The following is a 20,570-nucleotide window of genomic DNA, read 5'->3' as shown; positions in this document are numbered from 1 at the left end:
TATATAATAACTTTTCAATCACTGAGCACACTGGGCACTTTGCGTTTACCATATTTACAGGGCTCTGAAGCTTTTGAAAAGGCAGATTTAATAATATGATAGTAAAAGAGCATCCAGCAATTTGGGGAACCAGTGAGTTTGTGATTTTTCAAATGTGTATTAGAAATAGAGTATTCAAAAATTACCTAAACAGAGAGGATACCAGTGAAATAAGAGTGCCTATCACTACAAGGTTATTAAGGGCAGTTCTCTGCTCTTTAATACTAATTCCACTATCCACAGGATGCATTACTGCAGAAACCTAACTCTGTTTTGAGGATATATAGGGCCTGATTGAAAATGCACTGAAGTAAATCGGAGCTTTGCATTTTACTTTATTGGACTTTGGATCATACTTTACAGCAGCCAAGGGTTCAGATTTTGATTTTCTTATTCCCATGTAACTCTGTTGATTCCAGTGTAAATGAGAGCAGAATCTGACCACTGTGAGTATGTCAACAGCAGGGACATATTAAACTTGCCAACTGTAGACTGCTATTCTATCCTGTTGTGTCGAGGGAATAGTAAATGGGGAGGGATGTGCTGAATTAAAAACAATGGGCAAGATGTGGCAATCTGTTAACTCATTTTTTGTCTGCACAGTGCCTCGCACAATGGGGTCCCAATTTTGGATGAGGCTCTGGTACTATTGTAAGACAAATAATAAATAATACAAAATGGATATCTCTAAACAAGCTGGGTTTTTTAGTAACACTAGACTAGTCCCATACCATGGATTGATTGTGGTGTTAAGCTTTCTTTTGCTCTAACGAGACCATTTGCCATACATCTGACTTAGAAACCAAAGACTGAGTGTCTTACCTAGGGACATGTTATGTTCTCCAGAACTTGTCATTTTTGAGTCAAGATTGAATGTCTTTCTGACGCCTGTGCTCTAGTTCAAACAGAAGTTATGGGCTTGATGAAGACATTATTGGAATTATTGGGTGAGGTTCTCTGACCTGCGTTATGGAGAAAGTCAGACTGGATTGTCACAGTAGTCCTTCCTGGGCCTAAAAAAATCTGTAAATCTGTATCTTTAATTTATTATTATGGCTCAGGCAGAAATCAGAGTATCTAAGTTCCTTAGATTCCTTGTTGTGATTCCTTTTTGAAAGAATCTTCAGGCTATGTGCATGATTTGTTTTAGAGCCAGGCTAGACTGACGCAGCTGGGGAAAACTGTTACTTATTTATGTGCTACCTAATCACCAGTTACCAGTGTATTTGTGTGTATAAAGCCACTCTATCTTTGACAGTCTTGTGGAAGTAGACAGTCTCCTTTTCCCACCTTTCATTTGTTGCTTGTTTTCTTAGGTCTTACACCTGCAGTCTGTTCTACCTAGGCAGAGCCTTAGCTTATTGCAGGGTCAAAGCCTTACCTTGTAAGCTCTTTGAGGTAGGCATCATGTCTTGCTCTGTGATTGTACTTAGAAAAGACAGCACTTAGAAAAATGGGAACCCATCTAGGCTTGGAACCTTTGAGCAATGTTGTACTAGAAATACTACTAATAATAAATAACATCGTTATTTGTGCGCCCAGCTCTTTGGGAAAAGGTATCATTTGAACATACACATTAAAATGTATATGGTCAATATCTTTGCTATTTAACAAAAACATATTACTTTTGTCATAAACCCGGATATATTAATTGAACTTTCTTTAGAAACTGGACATTACGTCACTTTTAGAGGGCAAAAAAAAACAACTGGTGGTTTAGCTTTCTCGGGAATGAGGTTGGCTGTCAGTCAGACTATGCCACTCCAGTCATGAAGGTCGAATAGAGAGAGAATTCTGTGTGGCTATCAATCTCCTATATTAGCAATAGACAGTGATGGAGCAGAGGTGGGTTGTCTGTTTGTATTGTGTTTGTGTCAGGTCAGACAGTGAGACAACAGTAGCTTGCAGTCAGTGAGAAAGTGCAGAGAGAATGTGATTCAGATGTTCAGGACAGCCTGAAGGTCGGGACTGACAGAATGACAGGCCATCATAGAGAAGAAACTAACTAGCTGCTGTCCAGGGTCCTGCTTCCTTAATACTGCCTTGTTATCTGATCAGTGTCAGTGCAGGACAGGAACAAAGCGGCTGCTGTTAAAAATACACCTCTAGCTTTGCTGTGACCTTATTGCCATATCATGTGAAATGGTCAAAAACCAATATGGGTGATATTTCCAACCACTACTGCAGTCTGTTTCCCCTTTACCTCGACTTTTTTTTTAAGGTGATGAGTTGTTAGACCTTTGAAAGCTCGAAATACCTACTCCAAAGGGACACTATAAATCATTGCCATCTGCAAAATAGAATCCATTAATTTCTCTGTTAATTTTACCCATACTTTAAAAATAAAAAGTGACAGTTAATTGCAGTTTTTTATCCCAGGTTTTGCCTTCTGCAGACATCTGTATGCATGATAGATGGGAGTGTCATAGATATACATACCAATCATGACTGTGCAAAGCCTACTAACCCTAGTTACCATAACTAATTACAGTTCACTGAAATTAAGGAAATTAGTGATGGTACTTCTTCCCTGTACTTAAGGATGCAACATTAGTGGATGCCTTAAAAAGTTCCACCAATTTGAAAGATTTTACCAGTTCTAATGGAAATCTGGTAGAAATCATTCAAATTGGTAGAATTTTGTAAAGGCACACCCATTTGGATCTATTTGCTTTAGATACTTATGTGGACCCCATTACAGTAGTATTGACCATCTCACAGTCCATTAATGTAATTATCCTTACAACACCCTATGAGACAAGGAAGTGCCATTATCCCTGTTTTGCAGATGGATAACAAAGGCACAGACAGACAACGTGATTTGCACAAAGTTCCACAGGAAGTGTCTGGTGAATCGGGGACTTGAACCCACGTCTCAGGCTGGTGCCTTAACCAGTGCACCATTCTACCTCTCCCTTTTTAAGAGTTCCCTACTTAGGGTTTTATTCCTTGACTATAAACACAGCTGTTGCTGATTGACCCATGTAAAAACAAAAATGGTTTTTAAAAATAAAATTGGTTAGAGTGGGCAAAAAAATTGCTGCTTTTGTGGTTTTATATACCTTTTTGTCCTAGTATATTGAAAATTTAATTCCAGATTTGTGTAAAAATTAAGGACTGGATTAGTGGATGTTGAGCCCATCACCACTTGAACTTCATATTGAATCTGGTCCAAGTTGGTGGTGAGGGAACATTGTGATTATCTGGCAGCTGGTCAGTGATCTGTGTGAAATGAGCTGGTGTTCGGTCCAGTTTCTCAGTCCCATCACCAAACATCCACACGATCAATTATCTCACTATAATTTGCCCAGTTTTTGCACATAGGTGGATTGGTGCACTGTCCTTCCCATAGTCACTGTTTCACAAACACTAAATTCACTTTCAAAATGAAATCAAAATTGGCATCCCCTGCATCTGTTGCCTTTGCAGATTGTCAACTGTTGTCAGACTCCAGAACTATTACCATTCTGAAGTAGTTTGTGGAACTTGTGGAATTAAATATCTGCATTACATTTTAGAGCTTTCTCAATTATGTCTCCTTAATATTTGGTTTATATCGCACAACAAAAATTTCATAGAGCTGGTTGAAAAATGGGAAAGAGTTTTTTCAAATTTTTCATGAAGAAACGTCATAGAAATTTCAAAAACTTTCAACCAGCTCCAGACATTCATAACATCTCTGTTTGCTCTCTTTGGAGATTATATTCATTCTTTGATTAATCGATCGATAGTGGGCACTAACACATGTTGTATCAGAGAGCCATAGGTTAACAAAACCATACTACAGGTAATACCATACTTTTTATTAATTCCTGGATCCATGTATTAGCCAGAGCCATAATAGGAATGTATTGACACAGAACATGTTACTGATGTCTTCAAAACATAGTCTGTTGTATAGGCTGAGATGATGCATTATGCCAGTGATCCCCCGATAAATAGTATCGTGTTACATGCTGACATGATACATTGCCATGGGTATACGAGAGGAAGATGTGCCAGTGGAGCATCCACGCAGTCCGAGCATGGTTCTTTGGGGATGCATGTTGCACTTGAGACAGAGTGAGCCATGACTCAGCTCTGCATATCCACAAAGCACCAAAGCCTGGACTGAAATGAAGAGAAAAGAGAAGTGTAATAAAAGCCAAAGCTATAGTAATGAAATGGGCTGTCTTTTTATTATTGTCCCATGTGGCTGATTAAGGTTGGGCCACATAGCTACGTTAAAAGTCCTCTTAAGAAAAAATACAGAAAAAAAGAACTATACAATCTTGAGGATAGAATATAAATTCACAGGAGCAAGAGGGATTGAATGAGGTTGAAACTTAATGGCCAACCCTTTAAAGGGAGTTCCAGTGCAGTTGGTGGGACACTCTGCAGATGTATGGGTTTGTCTGTAGGGCTGCCTTTATACCATTAGTGCCTTGGACTATAAATCCCATAATAGTCTGTGATGCTAGATGTAAGATATGTCTTGCACCTGACTGCAAAGGCCTGAGTTGAAGATAGCATCTGTCTTATCTTAGATTTGCCTTTTGTTAGTTAAAATCAGATTATTTCCATTATTTTTGACATGCTTTATTTTATCATCTCTGATGTGTGTGAAACACATGCAGAGATTTGGTTACTGCATCTAAAGAGTATTTTCTCCAATGATAAAGCTTAAAGTAGTTAAGCATAAAAGGTGGAAGAGATGATTTTTTTTTTTATTTATAAGCCTCTTCGTTTTTCAGACAGGCTAATGTCAAAGAGATTAACCCAAAGGAGCTATACTGTAGATTTATAATTGCATACAAATGCATGTTATTGCTTCATATATTAGTCTTTGTTAAAAATGATTTTGATATATTTGTTTTAGCAGCATAACTAGCCCTGAGGGCCTCCGGGTATAATTAGAAAAGGGCATGGTGGGGGAGGTGTGGCTTGCAGAATGAAGCATTGGCCTTAGGATCACAGGTCCTAATTATAATTTATAATTAACCCTGTGATTTGCACAACAGTCTAAACTAAGGAAAGAAAATCTTTTTGCAGTTTGACATGAAAATGTGTGTGTTTGTTTTTTAATTTCACAGCCTGCTTTTTTGGTTGTTTTCATACTTTAAAAACGAAAAGTTGAAGAAAAATAGGGAACTCGACATCGATGGAAGAATAGCATGTAAAACTTTTCCCGTGAAATATTTATGTTAAGCACTGACAAATCTGCAGGTGATAACATACGTCTGTAACAAAAAGAGTTATCCCTGAAAACGTGTGTTTTGGGATTGCTAAATATAAATTTATAAATAATGGGTTTTTTTAAATTTCTGCCCTCCCCCCACTATTTAAACCAGACTCCTCTAATTTGCCTGGCAGGATCAATATAGGATCAGATGAAAATCTGTTACCATTCAAATCGGAGGCATTTATGTTGTATGTTGATGTAAATCCATAGAAAGAAAGAGACATAGATACTCTGTGTGTGTGTGTGTACACATTTATATTTAAATACAATGTAGGTGCAGCATTTCTTTCACTGTTTCTCTCCTACCACTCCTGCTACTGTCTACCCCAGTGTAATATAAATCTTACATGGCCACTGTGAATGTGTGTGTTAGTTTTCTACAATTGTGTTTTAGCTAAAATGTAATGTGCAAATTTTGTTTGCTGAAGGAAGCTGTGATTCCATATATAAATTAAACATCCAGTATAGAGTTGATGGGAAGCCTTTGTTAAATAAAAAGAGGTAATACCAGCATGAATAAGAAAATTAATTCATGAGATTTCACCTTCTTTTGAGAATATCTTTAAGAACCATCAGTAGTGCATGTTCTGACAAGGGAATTATCTAGAACACAGAAGTGAATGTAACATTATAGAGAGGATAGCTTATAAAACCCTTAGTTTGCGTAGCAAATGGAAAAATAAATATGCTTCAAAATTATTCAGTTTTCAAATATATTTGACTAATGTTTTATTTTAATTAGGTTTCAGAAATTATCACGTTAATAAATTAGGTGCAGGGCTTTTGATGGCGTTTTTATATAGTTCTGTCAATATCCTTGCATTTGTCGCTAATTAATGAGTTCCTAATGCTTCAGCTTCTGGGGAGATGAGCAACAAAAATTAACATAACTAGTAAATCTGAAGATGTGCAGCTGGGTTATAGTATTTGAAATTTGACAAAACCATTGGAAGTATTATTGTTTGTGACATGGCTCAAGATGGGAGATTGTGAGGAGAGTAAAGATGACAGAACTGGTGCTAACCACTGTGACAACAACTTGAAAAGCAGCCGACATGACATCTTTCCTATCATGCTGCCGAAAATGTCAACTTTGTGAAGGACAGTGAGAAAATGGTTTGCCGAAAATTTGAAAGGTAGATTCAAGAGATGCTCATCATGTCAGATGTAATATAGTCCACAGCTGTTTGAGAAAGGAAGTCCTTGCAGTTGTGATGGCTCCCAGTTGGCAGGCCCTTCCAGACATCCGTGCGGCTCCAAAAATGGCTACAGTTGACCTGTAGATTGTCTCAAGTTTGTAGTAGAATGAGATGCAAGGGTGAGCTATTGTTTATCTAGCATGCAGTTTTGTAGAACGATGTAAGGTACATAAGGTAACTTTTTAATTGTCTTAAAATGGCTGAATTTGGCATTGTGTCTTCTGTTAAAGATCAAGAAAAATCAAGGCCTAACTATTTATGACCGAAGCATGGTGAATATTTGAAATATATATATATAGTCTGTGTGTAGCTAGATAGTTACATTTTTGTCTCAGCACAAACCGTTTGGACATTATAACTTAACTTAGATGAGTTGTGGATATATATTAACTCTAGTCCAACGAGGTTTGGACCCAGCCATGTGTCCACATAGAGTTTCTAACAGTGTCAGTGCTTTAGACTGAAAACTGCCAGAGCACTGAAAATTTAGGCTGCCACTCCAAATTGTAATGACGCAGTTGTGCCAAAGCATTGTAAGTGTCTGAAATTGGTGTTGCCTGGCAAGTGCTAAAATAACTAGATCAGACAGAATTAAAGCCTGATTCAGAGCCTGTTGAACTCAGTGGAAATATTTCAGTGGCTTCAAATGGGTTTGGATCAACCCTACATACAACTCTGGACGCTGTCCCACTGAAGACAGTGGAAAATGCGCTGGGACTTTAAATTGAGTGCCCCTTGCTGGGTTAAACAGTATGCAGTGATATTTTACATTAATAATTTGAATTAAAAGAGGGGCTGAAAATTTATAAAACTAGTATTTTTTAACTGAGAAGCCTCTTGGCACATGTACTATTCCCTAGAAAATAAGTCTGCATTTAAACTCTTGAGTCTTCTGTGGCCTTTTCAGTAAATCTTTTACTCTGAGGGCTATTAACCCAACAAATGGTAGCATAATTTTCAGAATTTTTCCAGTTCATCAGCATATTGTTCCTATTTCGGGCTCTTTACAGTCAAAGTATTGTGGCTACATCATTTGTCAGTTGCTGATACAATTGACCTTAATGAAACTCTATGAGCTATATGGATTTTGTACATCTCTGCGGATGTGCACTCAAAACTCATATGAGGGCTTCAATCCTGTCCTTTGACATAGAGTATTTATCATGGAGTATCTTGAAAAATCTGCCACTCTACTGGCAAGCAAACTAGATTCCCCCATGTACACAGCAGTGCTGACATGCATAACTGATGGCATGAACATGATCTGAATCTGAATACTAATTATTTCTAGGATTTTGGATCAAAAATATACTAACCATGTTCAGTGGCTGTGTTTTAAAATCAATGTATAACTGGATTTACCTGGCTTACCTGCTTCTTCAAAATAACTAGACCTAATTGTGTACTAATGAGACCAAATCCATTCTTCCAGAATTGTTTAATAAATGTGTTTTCCAGCTAAAATTTTATATTCCACAGTTCAGCCTAAATAAAAATTTTACAGCTGAGCTTGGCAAATAAATGATAGGAGATTCTTATGGAAATGCTGATTAAATTTAAAGATATCCACTGTCATCTGGGCCTTTTAATATGTCCAGGTTATAAGTGTTATTTAATGTAGCTTTAGCACTTACATATAATGAAAAGAAAATCAATTAAGATTGTGTTAGCATCTCTGTTTGGATTTGTTAAGAGAACTTTTTACCTGTGTTCTAACAGCAAAACTAATATTTATGATATTAAGAGGTTTCTGCATCTGAGGTCAGTGAAACATGACTGTACAGATTGTAATTTTTCTTTTAGTTTAGGGCCTTTTGATTCTTTAAAAGGAAAATAAAGCTAACCAATTAACCCCTGACAGGAGGTTTGTTAGAAGCTGTGTAATCCCTTGCCAAGCCTTTTGTATTACCAAACTAGTCTAGTACTAAGGATTTACACAGTTTAAGCTGAACACTGGAGGAGGCCTTTAAGTAAGAACATTTGTTCAATTTTAAGACAAATGTTACCTAAAGAGAGAGACTGCTGGTATAGGCTACACAGTAATACACAAATCTGTATGCTTTGCCTGTCAATAATAGAAACTAGTGATGTTTATTGTCTGAGTTGCTGATTTCTTTGGTGAATGGATTAGACTAGCCCTCTACCCAATTCAGAGATTATGCTGTGGCGTGTATTTCTCTGGTGCGGGGGAGAAGGTGGTATGTGTGCAGAGGATGCTGATTTCTGCTCACACATTGGTACAAATCAGGAGTCAGTTTAAATCAGCAGAGTTACAAAGATGTAAAAATAGAACGTGAGCACAATGAGGCATGGGGACTGTCCATATTATCTATCACCATTACAGGTGAAGAATGGAAGAGATGATTGCTTGCGCACTGTGCTCTGTGAAAGATGGAAAATACCCCAAAGTCGCTACTTGTGGCTGCCTTATTCATAATGCAGTCCTGTGCATTACTGAAATAATAAAAGTGTAACAAATTTTCATTGAAGCACTGCTTTGATGGAATGTGTTACTTTTAACGAAATTCTTAAATTCCTGTAAAAGGACATTATTTTTGAAAATGCAAAATGTATATTGATCTTAGAGCATATATTTCTGTTTGTGCTCCTTCCTTTTACATGATAAAATGTTATAACGTGATTCAGTGGACATGAATGAGTGCTGTATTTTTATATTCTATTTGTATGTGAGTTTATCATGATTATACTTTCATGCTGTGAACCATATTTTAAATTTGATAAATGTGAATATGATTATTTCTGTAGAAATGAATAACATATTGAGCCAGACAGGACTTATACGCAGTCCTTACTTAATGAAAATTCCCATTGTAGTATTTATATATTTGTCTGTGTATATATATACACACATATATGTGTGTGTATTTTTAGAGAGAACTACATTTTTCCAGGTTTTTCTGCAGTAAACAAAAATATAGTGATTTCACTCTTTAAAAACATGCATATCGTAATTTTAAAATGAGTATATTTTATTCTGAGATATGCTTTCTAAACAGTCATGCTGCTTTACCCATTAGTGCTTCTTTGCATGGCATATGCAGTGTATCCTGGATCTAAGAGTTGATGACATGCATTTCCAAAAATTGCAATATCTTGTTTGCTGTACAGATGACTTACCAGGGTCATGAGGTGAAGCTTGAGTCATTCATGGCATTTTTCCTTCAGGCCTGATGGAATAGGAACTGTAACTGTAGAAGAGAAAGAACGTTTTGAAGAAATCAAGGAGCGGCTCCGCTTGCTTCTGGAGAATCAGATCACCCATTTTAGGTAAAGGCAGAGGCTCTTGGTTTAAAGTGAGAGAGGATGCATTTCCTCAAGACTCCATCCCATAAAAGATGAGTCTTTTAGATTTCAAAGGTTGCAGCTTATTATAATTCTGCATAAGTAATATGCACAGAGTAAAATAACTTGGTACATTAGGGTGCCAAAACTTGCAGCTGCAGAAGACATGAATATGTTCATAGCTGATAAACAGAAGGCTTAACCTTTTAAAGGTATTTCAACTCAGCTTGCCCACATAGGCACAGCAACAAGAAGAGGACTCATATTTGACAAATAATTCTAAGCAAATAATTAAAGACCCTGTGATCTTATTTCTTCCTCTTTCCCATCCCCTCCTGCTTACTGCATTCTGCTATCTACTCCCATCTCTTCCTAGTACAAAGAAAGGCAGGGTTTTTTTCATGGATGGTTTAATTTTGGGAATAATGGATATCACCATTTGGTTTTCCCTGTGATTGAAGCATAGGGATATATCCTCCAGGCTCTGGAGCACATCATGGAGAGTATTTCTGAGATTTCCTAACAATCCCACTGAGGTACCTAATCAAAATTACTCTTTCAGGCCTTGATCCAGACTCTTGGGCCCTCATGACACCACTTGAAGGGTAGGGGCCTAATTCAGGGAAGCAAGAACAAAGCTCTCGCCCCGCCACCCAGTCTTTCTTATCAGATCACTCTTAAGCCTATTGGTATATTTGCCCATGTGCATTTGAGTTAATCTTTAAAATTGGGTTTTTTGCTAGGTACTGCTTTCCATTTGGCCGACCTGAAGGTGCTTTGAAAGCTACTCTATCCCTACTGGAAAGGGTAAGCATCACAATAACAAAGGCAGGTTAAAATTCCTATGTTCTTATTCAATCATATAGTAGAGTTTACATGGCAATTATATTTATGCATGGATATACACACAAATTGAATTAGATCACATTACAGCATCCGTTCGTTCACGGGCATGAGTAGATTTTGGAGGGGGATTACACCCTGTAATGCAGTGTACAGAAAATTCTAAATATTGTGAATTATGGGCCTAATTCTCTAGCCAGTTAAACCAGTTTTGTGTCCCAAGATGATGCAAATTAAGGAACACGGATTCAATGGAATTATGCTGGCATAAAACTGGTGTAATGGGGTGATGAATCAGACCCTTTAAATTTAATTGTTGGAAACTTGTCTGAAGAAATAACAGTTCTAAAAAGCTTCATGTCGCTGAGTAAAGTAGGTGCTTGCAGAAAGGGTACCTGTAGTAATGCCGCAGTGGCAGCTTTGGTTCGGTGGGGTCTGAACCTACGGCTTCTGGATCTAAAGGTGTGAGTTTCTACTGCTTGATCAAAAGAATCAAGTGCACTCGGTCTTTTAAACTTTACTATGTAGGCTGGCCACTAGAGGTGAGCCACATAGAGTAAAATAGCCACACTGGGTTAGTGTTGGGTACTCATATGTTTGTCGAACAAACAAAAAAAGATCAATGGTGTGTGTGTTTGGTGCCACATCAAATCAGTTTTTCTTATGTCCAGGTTCTGATGAAAGACATAGTTACTCCTGTCCCTCAAGAGGAGGTAAAAACAGTCATCCGTAAATGCTTGGAGCAAGCTGCTTTAGTCAACTATACTAGACTATCAGAGTATGCCAAAATTGAAGGTAAGGCAATTACTTTATGGTGTTAAAATGTTACTGTGTTTCTATGTGGAAACTACCGCTAGCGGTTATTTAAAACAATGAATTAACTATTTATTTGCTTGACAATAAAACTGAAGTCAAAGGGAATATGGAATTGGCTGGGAAATGTATTTGTGGTGTTTGTTTTGTTTGTTTTTTAAGAATTAAGAGCAGAGGTTAGCGAAATATTTCTTTTTCTAGGAAAAAGATGAAATGGTTAACAGAATCATGGCTTCTTCTGAGCACTAGTGCGTTTGGCCAGTTGTACAACAATCGTACTCGTGTCTTTGTTTTAAAAAAAATTAGAAGTACGTGGGATGTCATGTTTGTAGCTGAAAAGGATAATGCTGCTAATTGCTTGTGACAGTGGAGTTCAGAGAACAACCAAAATATAAGAAGCTAAGAAATGTTTTATCTCTGCTTAATTGTTTGTAGCCAACTTAAAATGTCTTTTTCTGGGATGTGTTTCACTGCTTTTGCTTTGTGAATAGTGGAAGTCATCAGTTGATCCCATTCTTGCATCAGATTTCTTTCTTGTCACTCTAAATCCAGCATAGCTGATATCATTGACCTTTTAAGTTATGGGGGAATAATAACTGGTGACCAGAGACACATGTAGCCATCAAAAAGACATTTTAAAACTTGCTGGAGGATATGTGTTTTGTTGGAGCTCGATGATCAGCTAGTTCTTCACATGTTAATCAGATTTCATTGTTACCTTGTTGGCTGCTATACAGCAATTCGAAACTCCTACACAACTTTACAAGTGCTTGTAACTGAAAGCTGTATGTTCAAAAAGAATTGTTTTATTCTGGATTTTGGTCTTCTGTTGTGTGTGAAATATAAAGTTTTACTAAAGCTAGATTCACATTATATGCCTCTAAGACATTACTGAAAGAAAAAAAAATCACCATCTGATTTGTTCCTAGCCCTTGTTTATATGAGGGCATGGGTTATTACATGTCAAATTTTCTAGGTTCTGTACATGGTGTGTCCTCTCTTTTTCTATTTTTTCTGTCTGACAATGCAAATTGTGTACCAGTGGTAATGAATTCATTGTTATGCATCCAGTGAGAAACACTTAAGAATTGGGCACTAAAAGGATGTTTATCAACTCTTGACTTGGTAATGAGTGACGAAAATAGAGAAGGATTGAAGGTTTAATAAGCACTGTATTATCAGGCAATTTATCGAAGTACTCAACTTCACAGGATATGTTAATTGGTGTATTCTGTAAAATGCAATGTTGAAATAGACTTGACGAGGACGGAGGAGGACTCAGAATCAAAAAGCAACTTTTGTTTTGATGGATGCTTCTACCAAATGCTGGCTTCCCTAGGTCTCTGTGTAAATATCACTAACCTGTTGGTAAGATTTGCTCTCTTCTTTCAGATAAATCTATGCAAAAACAAACTTTATGATCTGTAAGTAAAAATGCATTCACTTCCAAAGTAGAACAGTTAGTGTGTACTTTCCTTTTGTGCCTCAATTCTTCTTGGTTGTGTTAATTATCTGCCCTCTTTTTCGCACTGTGACTTTTAGGTCTGGGAATACTTTGAAGCAACAAACTTTTTTTTTTCCAGCTACCTTTTCCGAGAAATACTTCATTCCACACTACCTGCTCTCCTCTGCTTCTCTCCTTCCTTATTTGTGATTGGCCACAGCCACTTTTCTATATTGTCTCTATAAAAGTGGTTGTGACACCAATTTCAAAGCATGCTGGGATTGTTAATTCAAACAACCCAACATCCGCCAGCTGCATGCATCAGGTTTTCTCTCATGAGCATAGTCCACAACAAGCTAACATAGTTTGTAAAAAATAAATTTTCTACATGTGATGCATTTCTCTGTACAAATATGATTTTGACATTAAAAAGCTTCTATTTGAATAGCCAAACATTTAAGAAATACTTGTAACCACTGAGGAAATACCAGTCGCAGCATTGCTTGAGGCTATGTTTATGAAGAAATACCTGTAAAAGCCTTAGATACTGAAGGCTAAAATCCTTAGTATCTTGGAGCCTTAAATCAATAGAATTCTATTTCCCTTTATTCATGATGTTTTGATCATTATATTCTTGCAAACAATTCAAAATAAACCTTTAGAATCATGGTCGCAACCTCTTTTGTGACTCATGGGCATGCTGAATGGTTAATCCAGTAGATCTCCAATTTTAAATCTCCTTTTTTTTCTTTTATTCTGTGTGTATCCCAAAATACTCTACAGCTATTTTCCTTTTAAGCTAATGTAAAGTTTTCCTCTGACCTATGACCTATAACCTCTTTACCTCTGACCTAAGCCTCTTGCATGCCCAAATCCTCTTTTATAGGGAAAAAGAGAGAAATGTATGAGCATCCTGTCTTCTGCTTGGCCTCTCAAGTGATGGATTTAACCATTCGTGAGTACCTACCACCCTCCTCTCCATGCTGTCTTCACTCTTTCTGTTTTCATTACTTCAAGAAAATCCAGATCCAAACCAACTCACTTTCCTTGCTTCAAGTCTTTTAGCATTGGCTTGTCTGTTGCTTCTGTCTGTGAAACCCAGTGTGAGAAGTCCAGTCACTTTTTATCAGCCTAAAACAGGTTAGACAATTAAGCCATTTGTTTGTGATAAACTCAGATTGTCCGTAAGTTTTTTCAGTTATTCTTTATGTCTGTGACCTGAATGCATTTTTACTTTGCTTCTGTGTAACCCCAATTTGTAAAGTGCTTTTGTCACTGGTACACAATCAAAAGGTAGCAGCTACACTGGGGAACAATGAGCTAGAGGTCAGATAAAGGACATTTGGAAAAAGCCATCCCTTTTCCTGTGTATAAGATCTTTAAACAATCCTGTGTATAAGATCATATGAAGCTGTCCTTTCTCTGTACATCAGATCTTACATGTCTTCTGTCTGTTATCTCTCAAGCAGAAATGCTTTACTTGTTCTCTTTCTAGATTTTATTTATTCTTTTACACCAAGCTCTGGGTGGAACATATGAAGTTGTTGCTTGGTGAGCTCTTGTATGTTCTCAGAGCTTAGTTCACTAAGTTTACTAATTTTCTATTTGTGCAGCATTTTCTTTCACCTCTGTGAAAGGAGTCTTTTTTGGTGATACCATGCTTCGTGGTGGTGGGAGTCACGGGGCAACTTATTTTCTTTTCAAATGTCATATATCACACATAACTGGGGGGCATTTTGGTCCACTTGCTCATTAATCCTGCATATCTGTTCTTGTTTCTCTCTTTTCTCTCCTTGTTGCTCTCTCTCTTTCATATAGAGAATCAAAAGGATGCAGGTGAACAATTGTATATGTATTATAAATTGCTAGGACTGTTGAGTTATATTTATCTTTGTTTTCCTTTCATAGCTCCTTAAGATATGTACTCCTATAAACTGAAGGTGGAGTTGCAATAATACTTAAGGAGTTAATTTGTGCTGTCTTAACATACATACTATCTTTTACTTCTCCCTTAAGATACAGTGTAGAGCAGAAGTATTTCATAGTGAAGGTACAACCTAATATGGAGGTTTATTTATACTGAAGAGAAAGTTTCTTGTTTTCCAAAGGAACAAAAACAAATTTTTGGCAGAAAAATGTTTGGATGATTTGGCCGTTAGTGTAAATCACCTGATAAGCACATTTATAACTAAACTAATCTTCATTTTTGTTTTTCATATCTTCTGTTTTATGCCCTATTGGGGGAAAATGGTTTCTTTGTTAATGTGTAACTAACACTACAGATAGATCAAAGTTGTGTTTGTCTTTTTTGTTCGTAACATGTTGGTAACATGTAATGAAACAAGAATGCAGGTCAGATAAATACTATTAAAATGGACTTCTTCTCAGTAGTGATTCTGGAGTTGCAACATGCCAATGTGTTCATTACTGTTACACAGCAGGATCCTTAGTTTGAAAGTTCTTGAGATCTGAACAGTTAGGGATTTTTCCTAAGTCATTATTTATGTGTTGTGGAAATACACTTGATTTCAAAACCTGTTTCCAGAAAGAAATTGGTTTTAAAAAGAAATATAGCATCTTGGGCCAAGTTCCGCTCTGGGTTCCGTGGGTGCCTCTTTCACTAATAGCATTAGGAGTGGCCCCTCTGTAACTTTGGCCCAGTATCTTTTTTTGTTTTTTGTTATATTTGTGGTATTGGTAACAGGCCCTAGTAGCAACAACAACAAAAATGAATTGTTCAGAAAACAAAGCATGGATTTTCTCTTTAAATAAGTCCGCAAGAAACAGCAAAAAAAAAAAAGTAGTGTATGATAATTTCAGGTGCACCCATTACAAATAATTACATTGGATTTAATTGAGCACAGATCCCAGTGTATCAGTAAAATAAGAACAATGGCCATCATCTTTTTAGGACCCGACACAGACTTATGACATGGTTAATATCAGGGAAATTAGGTGGGGCATTTCGGAGGGCCCCATTTACCTAAAACACACAGGTTTATAAAAAGAAAAGGAGGACTTGTGGCACCTTAGAGACTAACCAATTTATTTGAGCATAAGCTTTCGTGAGCTACAGCTCACTTCATCGGATGCATACTGTGGAAAATACAGAAGATGTTTTTATACACACAGACCATGAAAAAATGGGTGTTTATCACTACAGAAGGTTTTCTCTCCCCCACCCTACTCTCCTGCTGGTAATAGCTTATCTAAAGTGGTCACTCTCCTTACAATGTGTATGATAATCAAGGTGGGCCATTTCCAGCACAAATCCAGGTTTCCCCCCCACCCCACCCCACTCTTCTATTGGTAATAGCTTATCTAAAGTGATCACTCTCCTTACAATGTGTATGATAATCAAGGTGGGCCATTTCCAGCACAAATCCAGGTTTTCTCCCCCCCCCACCCCACTCCACCCAACACTCTCACAAATCTTGGGAGACAGGCCAGTCCTTGCCTACAGACAGCCCCCCAACCTGAAGCAAATACTCACCAGCAACCACATACCACACAACAGAACCACTAACCCAGGAACCTATCCTTGCAACAAAGCCCGTTGCCAACTGTGCCCACATATCTATTCAGGGGACACCATCACAGGGCCTAATAACTTCAGCCACACAATCAGAGGCTCGTTCACCTGCACATCTACCAATGTGATATATGCCATCATGTGCCAGCAATGCCCCCTTGCCTTGTATATTGGTCAAACTGGACAGTCTCTACGTAAAAGAATAAATGGATACAAATCAGATGTCAGGAATAATAACATTCATATATCAGTCGGAGAACACTTCAGTCTCCCTGGTCACGGGATTACAGACATGAAAGTTGCGATATTACAACCGTAAAACTTCAGAAACAGACTCCAAAGAGAGATTGCTGAATTGGAATTAATTTGCAAATTGGATACAATTAATTTAGGCTTGAATAGAGACTGGGAATGGTTGATTCATTATAAAAAGTAACCTATTTCCCCTTGTTTATTCCTCCCTTCCACCCTCCCCCACTGTTCCTCAGATGTTCTTGTTAAACACTGGATTTGTGCTGGAAATGGCCCACCTTGATTATCATACACATTGTAAGGAGAGTGATCACTTTAGATAAGCTATTACCAGCAGGAGAGTGGGGTGGAGGGAGAGAAAACCTTTTGTAGTGATAAACACCCATTTTTTCATGGTCTGTGTGTATAAAAACATCTTTTGTATTTTCCACGGTATGCATCCGATGAAGTGAGCTGTAGCTCACAAAAGCTTATGCTCAGATAAATTGGTTAGTCTCTAAGGTGCCACAAGTACTCCTTTTCTTTTTGCGAATACAGACTAACACGGCTGTTACTCTGAAACACAGGTTTATGTTGCTTGAACCCAGCGAAGGACACACAGAGCCAAATCCTATTTCCCTTATGGAACCCTGACCTATTTTGACTAAATTGGGGCCAAATGTGAATGCTACTGCTCTGTTTATGTTGTTTCTTTCTCTCGAGCAAGAATAAAATTGAGATACTGAAAATAGCTGCATAAACCTACCCCCACACCCTGCCCCAAACATCACCCCCATGCATTTCCTGCCTCCTTCCCAAAGTGCACCTAGCCTCTCCTCTTCCCTTTAGTGTTCTATTTAAAACCACACATTATTTCTAAAGAGAATAATTTGCTAAAACAATTCAGGATTAATAATCTGTGTTAATTATTAATAAGACAAAAAGTACTAACACTCAGATTAAGGAGTTCGAAACCCTGGAAGGGTTTCCCTCTGGCTATTTACAGAAATAGAGAATTCATTGTTCCTTTAGAAAAGAATTGCTGTAGACTAGTATCCCGGAAGTACAGGAACTGTGAAATGCAGGGCAGTCATCAAAGAAGTGCTGAGGATTTAAAGGGCCCGATTCTCATTTACACCAACACCATGTGACACTGCTAGAGTGATGTAAAAGTGGCTTTATTGCAAATGGAAATCCAGGCCAGGGTTTTTAGATTGTTTTACTTGGCAATTAATAGTTTGCAATAACTTACTTCTCCAGTTTTTTTGGACACAGTACTCGTATAATTCTGTATGGGTTTGGTCTTTGGTACTTGGTTCTTCTGAGGAGGACAGTGGAGGTGAGAAAAGGAGGAGAGCAGGTGGCCGTAGCAAATGGCAACAAGTGTGTTTGATGCAGACGCAGCAGGAGAATGAGACATGGGCATGAATGATGCAGTTAAAGGTCAGCCGCAACTTCATGAATGTGACAGCACAGCCTGGTCCAATGCACTATAAAGGGAATAGGCTACTGTTAACCTCACCCCATCCCCTTGATCCTCCTCTTGTCCAAGGAAGCAAGGTTCCAACGAATGGGTTCTTCACTGTGTCCACAGTATGCAAACACACTCCCCCACTGCCCAGACCAACCCCTGTCCAAGGGTGACACGTATTGTTAATGGTCTCTGCAAACCAGACTCCTGTGCAGGCTCACCTCCATAGCAGTAGCAATGGTAAATCAGCATAAAACCATTCCTGCCGCTTTTGGTGATCAGCTGAAGCTCAAAGCACATGGGGCTGAGAGAAGATTGGCACCAGTCCAAATGGTGCCAAGAGGTGGGAGCACCCTTTTTATGCCCCACCGTGTGGGGCAGAGGGGGAGCCAGTGGTGACCCCAGCAGAGCACCTAAACTGCCCAGTCTGGGCATCATGGTGGAGGGGAAGAGGCTCCCCAGGGCAGCCAAGAAGAGAAATGAGCAGCATAGAAAGAGAAGTATCGGGGGGAGCCGTGTTAGTCTGTATCCACGAAAACAACAAGGAGTCTGGTGGCACCTTAAAGACTAACAGATTTATTTGGGCATTCCCCAAATAAATCTGTTAGTCTTTAAGGTGCCACCAGCTCCTTGTTCTTTTTATAGAAAGACAGGCAGCCCTGCTCTTCCTTCCCCCAATCCAACAAGATCCCCGAGGGGAAGGGACGTCACTTCCTGCCAGTCCCATCAAGCCCCCATTCCCATGGCCAGAGCAGGTGTTTCTTTTGCTTTCTGCTGTTGGGCAGGAGTGGAATAGCATTTGCGCTTACTCTAGGAGTCTATGTTCCAAAAAGCCGGGAGGACTCTCTGGTGTCATGGCTCCTGTTTATCTGCACATGGGATTACTGTTCAGAGCTGTTTCATAGCTGAGTCAATACAAATTTCTTCAGTTCCCAGTGAGCTTGATCCAAAGTTAATAGAAAGACTGCCCATCCACTTTAATGGGCATTGGCTCTCGCCCCAAGATGGGAGACAACATATAAATGGGTGACTCTTATCTGCAGCTTCTGATTAGCCTTTGCCAAGATTCTTGACAGCGGCATTGTATCCTTGAACTAACAGGTTGGTTCCTGGAGGCCTCCTATCTCCAAGCCACAAACCAACACCAATTTATAATCCAACTCCTAAGATTTTTTTTTTTTTACTTAAAATACTCCCAGTCTCCGTGTAACAGAAGAAACCTCATCCCCTCCGCCAACGTTTTCCTGTTATTGCGTCTGTTCTTTATTCTTTAAGACTCTCACTGGTCACTTAGGGGAATCCCATTAAAGACTTCCCCCAATGTTTAATGTCAGTGGATTGTCCCCTGTGCAGAGGGCAGTCGTGGCTAGCGATGAGGAGTCAATGGTTCCAAGCCCCACCAAGTGAATCCCATCTCCTTTTCTTCTTCAAAACAGCCTTGTGACAGATGCTGTGCCTCTCCCCTTCTCTCCAGCAGCACAAAGCTGGCCGAAAGTTTTCCATACAACTGTTTTTCGATGGAAAACTGGATTTTCAACTACACACTTTTTTTTTTTTTGTGACAAGTGTCCGCTTTCCACAGCGTTTTCTTTTCCATGCACACACAGCCCCCAGAACTGAACTGTCTTCACGTTTCGGTCAAAGCCAAAGTACTTCAAATCAGATATTCTGCTATGGTGACCCATGGGATCTGTAGTCCAATTTCCTCATGTCCCCATTCTCCTTGTGGGCAGGGCTCCCCAGCCAGTCTCTGTCTCCCAGGATGCATCTCCTCACCCACCAATAGGGGAGACCGTGGAACATTGTGTGAAATGTAGTCTGAACAATGGGCCTGGCCTATAGAAGAGAATGGGGGCATGATGCACCCAAACTTATAACTCCCACAATATACTCTGGTGGCATTTCAGAACCCAACTCTTTCCATTTTTGTTCGAAATACTTAAGTTTTTTATATTTTTCCCCAAAAAAGTCAAGATTTTCAGAGGAGAAGGATAACAAAATTTCTAACCAGCTCTTCAGCAAACAGTGGGTTGGTGGAAGGGACAAGTATTTGGAAACATCTAGCTCCTACAATGCAGCGCCCTAGGATGTGGTCGTGAGGGGAAGGTTGGTGGCCTCTAGCCCCTGAGATACCTCCAGACTCTCAGGAGCAGCAGGGGCCCAGAACTGAGGCAGAGGGAGGGATGAGGAGGGCCAGCCTGTGATTTCAGAGAGGCATTGGCCAGGGGCTAGTGCCCTGGTGAGGAGTTGAAAGGAGTGCAAGGACCCACAAGAAGGGAGAGGGTAGGGAGTGGATGGGGCTTGCCTGCTCATTTTCTAGAGCAGTGGGGGTAGGAATTACAGCCCAGGAGCTATTGGGGCTAGGGCAGGATGCATTTATCAGTGGGGCGGGGGAAAGCCCCAAATCATTTAGTCACTGATGTTATTAGGAAGTCCAGAACTGATTTTGTATGGGGAGGGTGGGCTCAGAACTA

General features: G+C 38.9%; 1 protein-coding gene across 8 annotated transcripts in view; it reads left to right on the top strand.

Annotated features, from left to right (window-relative positions):
* The window catches only part of CADPS (calcium dependent secretion activator), a 382,629-nt gene that overhangs the window by 264,990 nt on the left and 97,069 nt on the right, over positions 1-20,570 (top strand). For 3 of the 8 annotated variants that reach the window (XM_084635494.1, XM_084635495.1, XM_084635490.1), the window contains exons 14-18: positions 9,646-9,747; positions 10,506-10,569; positions 11,277-11,400; positions 13,749-13,817; positions 14,681-14,698. In XM_084635494.1, coding sequence (XP_084491620.1) covers positions 9,646-9,747; positions 10,506-10,569; positions 11,277-11,400; positions 13,749-13,817; positions 14,681-14,698 — 377 coding nt within the window. The remainder of the gene's footprint in view (positions 1-9,645; positions 9,748-10,505; positions 10,570-11,276; positions 11,401-13,748; positions 13,818-14,680; positions 14,699-20,570) is intronic. The other 5 variants (XM_084635496.1, XM_084635491.1, XM_084635497.1 and 2 more) reach the window with 3 other exon arrangements.

Source organism: Lepidochelys olivacea (assembly GCF_965140295.1).
Source record: "Lepidochelys olivacea isolate rLepOli2 genome assembly, chromosome: 7".
In the NCBI taxonomy this organism is placed as follows: domain Eukaryota; kingdom Metazoa; phylum Chordata; order Testudines; family Cheloniidae; genus Lepidochelys; species Lepidochelys olivacea.
Note: the sequence above shows the minus strand (reverse complement) of the source record. Positions and strands in the feature narration are given on the sequence as shown.